General features: G+C 47.1%; 2 protein-coding genes across 2 annotated transcripts in view; both read left to right on the forward strand.

The window, feature by feature from the left end:
- Positions 1-545, forward strand: part of LOC125374711 (sporozoite surface protein 2-like) — a 1,857-nt gene extending 1,312 nt beyond the window's left edge. Inside the window, exon 1 of the mRNA XM_048385979.1 lies at positions 1-545. This exon is cut by the window's left edge and continues 1,312 nt beyond it. Coding sequence (XP_048241936.1) covers positions 1-545 — 545 coding nt within the window.
- A 1,649-nt stretch (positions 546-2,194) lies between these two features.
- LOC125374716 (octapeptide-repeat protein T2-like) lies at positions 2,195-3,242 on the forward strand. The gene is made up of 2 exons (XM_048385988.1): positions 2,195-2,372; positions 2,533-3,242. The coding sequence occupies exons 1-2, from the start codon at positions 2,195-2,197 to the stop codon at positions 3,240-3,242; spliced, it is 888 nt and encodes a 295-aa protein (XP_048241945.1).
- The last annotated feature ends 1,323 nt before the right edge of the window (positions 3,243-4,565 follow it).

The raw sequence follows: 4,565 nt of genomic DNA on the forward strand, positions 1-4,565 counted from the left end.
GGGACCAGGTCCTCCAGCCAACCAACAAGAATTGGACCAGGTCCTCCAGCCAACCAACAAAAATGGGACCAGGTCCTCCAGCCAACCAAGAAGAAATGGACCAGGTCCTCCAGCCAACCAACAAAAATTGGACCAGGTCCTCCAGCCAACCAACACGAATTGGACCAGGTCCTCCAGCCAACCAACAAGAATTGGACCAGGTCCTCAAGCCAACCAACAAGAAATGGACCAGGTCCTCCAGCCAGCCAACAAGAAATGGACCAGGTCCTCCAGCCAACCAACAAGAAATGGACCAGGTCCTCCAGCCAACCAACAAAAATTGGACCAGGTCCTCCAGCCAACCAACAAGAAATGGACCAGGTCCTCGAGCCAACCAACAAGAAACGGACCAGGTCCTCCAGCCAACCAACACGAATTGGACCAGGTCCTCCAGCCAGCCAACAAGAATTGGACCAGGTCCTCCAGCAGACCAACAAGAAACGGACCAGGTCCTCCAGCCAACCAACAAGAAATGGACCAGGTCCTCCAGGATGAATCCAACGTGATGTCATCGGGCGACTGACTTTTTTCTGTTCTTCCGGAGAGATTTGGCGTGTCTTATGCTATTATTGTGACGTGTCATTGAACTTGAGCGATTTTAGATGTGTCCCTTTGTTCATTACGTTGAAAGCTTGTTTTTGCTACCCCCACCTCAATTCGGGCAACTGTCATGCCAATAGCGGATGATGTATGACTGTCGTTTTCATATAGATTTCGATGAGATTTTGATCTGTCAATACATCTTATTTCATGCATCTATTTTTATTTTTATTTATTTATTTATTTATTTATTTATTTATTTATTTATTTATTTATTTATTTATTTATTTATTATTATTATTTTATTTTTATTTATTTTATTTTATTTTTCATTTTATTTTATTTTATTTTTTTTTGGAGGGGGGGGGGGGGGGGGGGTATAAACTTGAGTGATTTAAAATTATGGTAAAGTTTCATTCATCCGTCAGTTTATGTATGCTTACACAGAAAATGAGTCCATTCGTAAATATACAAATATAGGTGCGAATGTTCCTGTAGAACGCGTTTAATAAACAACGTTTGTTTGTTTTGTTGTTTTACGCTGCACTCGACAATATTCCAGCTGTATGACGGCAGTCTGTAAATAATCGAGACTGGACCACACCATCCAGTGATTGACATCATGAGCATCGATCCAAGCATTTGGGATGCGATGACATGCATCAACCAAGTCAGCGAGCCTGACCACCCGATTCCGTTAGTCGCCTCTTACGACAAGCATAGTCGCTTTTTACAGCAAGCATGTGTTGCTGAAAACTATTCTAACCCGGATCTTCGGATCAGTATTACCTGCAAAAACAACATGCAAATAAAAGCTACTTCAATTTCCAATGATAATTTACCCACCAATATACTTGTTATACTTAAAGGCTAAACGGTTTAAAGGGACCACGAAGTTGCGTTAAAGGGACCACAGATTTTGCGTCCCTTGGATGAGCCAGGATTCGCAAGTGGTGAATTGGTACCACTTGGCTTACCAAAATGACAAACGTCAACGATGTGCATCGCTTTGGGAAAGGTTGGGTACAACGGGAATTTTGTCGAATGCGGTGTTAACCCAACTCACTCACTCAACACAAATAGGAGGTGTGGTGTATTCCGGCAATGTGCCGTATCAACCTTCATGGCCATATGAGGGCACAACAAGTGGGTTGTAGGTTGTTTGGTTGTTGGAAATTAATCTCCTTGAAGTACCTAAACGCTTTCATCTTTTTTTATATCTAATTCATAACTGCTTTTACAGATCGATGAATGGACGTGGGCCTTTTCAGTTGAGCGTGTGTGTTGTTTGTGTTAATTTGTATGTGACAAACAATATTGTATAGCTATTGCCTTTCCTACGCTTTGGCATTTAACGGTTCCAAAACTATTCGCCCATTCTCAACTACAATTTTCAGAAATCAAATATCATTGGATTCCACTGCGTTAATCCTATTGATTTCTCTGTCCTTTTAACATCGTTGTAATCCTACCTTGTATAAACGTATCTGCAAACATACAAATTCACCATTCTGAGAGGTTGGGGCAGAGGGAGTGGGGGAGGGGAGAGAGTGAGACAGAGGGGAAAGGAGGGGAGAGGGGGTGATGAGAGACCGCGGAAGGGGGAAGAGAGGAGATGGAGAAGGGAGAAGAGAGACCGCGGAAGGTGGAAGAGAGGAGGGGAGAGAGGGGAGATGAGAGACCGCGGAAGGTGGAAGAGAGGAGGGGAGAGGGCGGAAGGAGAAGAGAGGAGGGAAGAGGGGAGATGAGAGACCGCGGAAGGTGGAAGAGAGGAGAGGAGAGAGGGCGGAAGGGTAATAGAGGAGATAGAGAGGGGAGATGAGAGACCGCGGAAGGTGGAAGAGAGGAGGGGAGAGGGGAGAGAGGGCGGAAGGGGAAGAGAGGAGGGGAGAGAGGGGGGAGGGCGGAAGGGGAAGAGAGGAGATAGAGAGGGGAGAAGAGAGACCGCGGAAGGTGGAAGAGAGGGAAGTAAGGGGAGAGGGCGGAAGGGGAAGAGAGGAGATAGAGAGGGGAGAAGAGAGACCGCGGAAGGTGGAAGAGAGGAGGGGAGAGAGGAGAGAGGGCGGAAGGGGGAGAGAGGAGATAGAGAGGGGAGAAGAGAGACCGCGGAAGGTGGAAGAGAGGAGGGGAGAGGGCGGAAGGGGAAGAGAGGAGATATAGAGAGGGGAGATGAGAGACCGCGGAAGGTGGAAGAGAGGAGGGGAGAGAGGGGAGAGGGCGGAAGGGGAAGAGAGGAGATAGAGAGGGGAGAAGAGAGACCGCGGAAGGTGGAAGAGAGGAGGGAAGAGAGGGGAGAGGGCGGAATGGGAAGAGAGGAGATAGAGAGGGGAGAAGAGAGACCGCGGAAGGTGGAAGAGAGGAGGGGAGAGAGGAGAGAGGGCGGAAGGGGGAGAGAGAAGATAGAGAGGGGAGATGAGAGACCGCGGAAGGTAGAAGAGAGGAGGGGAGATGGCGGAGGGGGAAGAGAGGAGATAGAGAGGGGAGATGAGAGACCGTGGAAAGTGGAAGAGAGGAGGGGAGAGAGGGGAGATGAGAGACCGTGGAAGGTGGAAGAGAGGAGGGGAGAGAGGGGAGATGAGAGACCGTGGAAGGTGGAAGAGAGGAGGGGAGAGAGGAGAGAGGGCGGAAAGGGAAGAGAGGAGGGAGAGGGGAAGGAGGGATAGAGGTCACATAAACAGAGATGAAGGGGGAAGATAGAGAGGGGGATAGAGGATGGAAGAAAAGAGAGAGTGATAGAGAGAGGAGAGCACAAAATTGCAAAAAGCCGAAACTTGCCAACCGGCTGGGGAAATGTAGATCATTAAGACATAACGTTACTTCTGCAGTCCGTGTGCAACGAAAGAATAAGCTTTAACTATTGACAGAAAAAAATGATACACATGGAACACAATTGTGGTAGCTTCTAGTAAAAAATATCTAAAGAGTACCAGGGAGGTACACTTTCCTTAATTGATTTATGATTGGTTGGTTGGTTGGTTTGTTTAACGCCGCACTCAGCAATATTCCAGCTATATGACGGCGGTCTGTAAATAATCGAGTCTGGACCAGACAATCCAGTGACTGATATCATGAGCATCGATCCACGCAATTGGGATCGATGACATGCATCAACCAAGTCAGCGAGCCTGACCACCCGATCCCGTTAGTCGCCTCTTGCGTCAAGCACAGTCGCCTGTTACGACAAGTAAAGTCACCTTTTACGGCAAGCATGGGTTGCTGAAGACCTATTCTACCCCGGAATCTTCACGGGTCCAATTGATTTATGAAAATAAACTGTATTACGACACCGAAGACACAGTACATTGATTAAATGTCTTTTTTAGGTCAAGCAGTAGTTGATTATCCAGATTAAAACCCTATTGGTATTGATAAAAATATAGATAGTCCTTTATGTGACATCCTTCTTCAGTTGACGCGACTAAAGCAACAGGGCCAGCTGGGATAGGGAACAGATTACTTAAATTAACTGCCACAAAATTAGCATCAATACTGGTAAACCTGTTCAATATGTCACTCCAGAATTCAACCTTTCCAGTTATTTGGAAAGAGGCATCAGTTATTCCTATCCAAAAGAAAGGGATTGAAAATGACTGTTCTAATTATTATAGACCTTTACCACTAGGTGAGGTGAGGTGAAATGGGGTTTAACGTCGCGTCCAAGATTATTGCACTTATATAGCGACGTGCATGTACGTGTGTGTGTTTGTGTGGCTGCTTGTACTAGTCCGAACTGATGCCGATTTATAGTGCTAGCTCACCGAGGTAACATGCCGCAGTTTAACATGAATACCCCACTCAGACACAGTATACTGACTCCGAGCCGACCAATCCTTGTTATAGCGCCTTAATGCCGAGCGCCAGACAGGGTAACAACAAGTACCATCTTTTAACGTCTTTTGGTATGACGCGGCCGGGGATCGAACCCCGGACCTTCCGCTCTCCGGGTGGACGCTCTACCACTAGACCACGGAGGCGGTCAGGGACAT

This window comes from Haliotis rufescens, unplaced genomic scaffold (genome assembly GCF_023055435.1).
Source record: "Haliotis rufescens isolate VD_foot unplaced genomic scaffold, xgHalRufe1.0.p SCAF_10, whole genome shotgun sequence".
Taxonomy (NCBI): Eukaryota; Metazoa; Mollusca; class Gastropoda; order Lepetellida; family Haliotidae; genus Haliotis; species Haliotis rufescens.

Bases quoted from the DNA above. Each gene is read 5' to 3' on its own strand.
- LOC125374716 (XM_048385988.1), top strand. From the start codon at position 2,195: ATGGAGAAGGGAGAAGAGAGACCGCGGAAGGTGGAAGAGAGGAGGGGA. The intron at 2,373-2,532 runs GTAATAGAGGAG...AGACCGCGGAAG, and splicing joins AGAGGAGAGAGGGCGGAAGG to GTGGAAGAGAGGGAAGTAAG.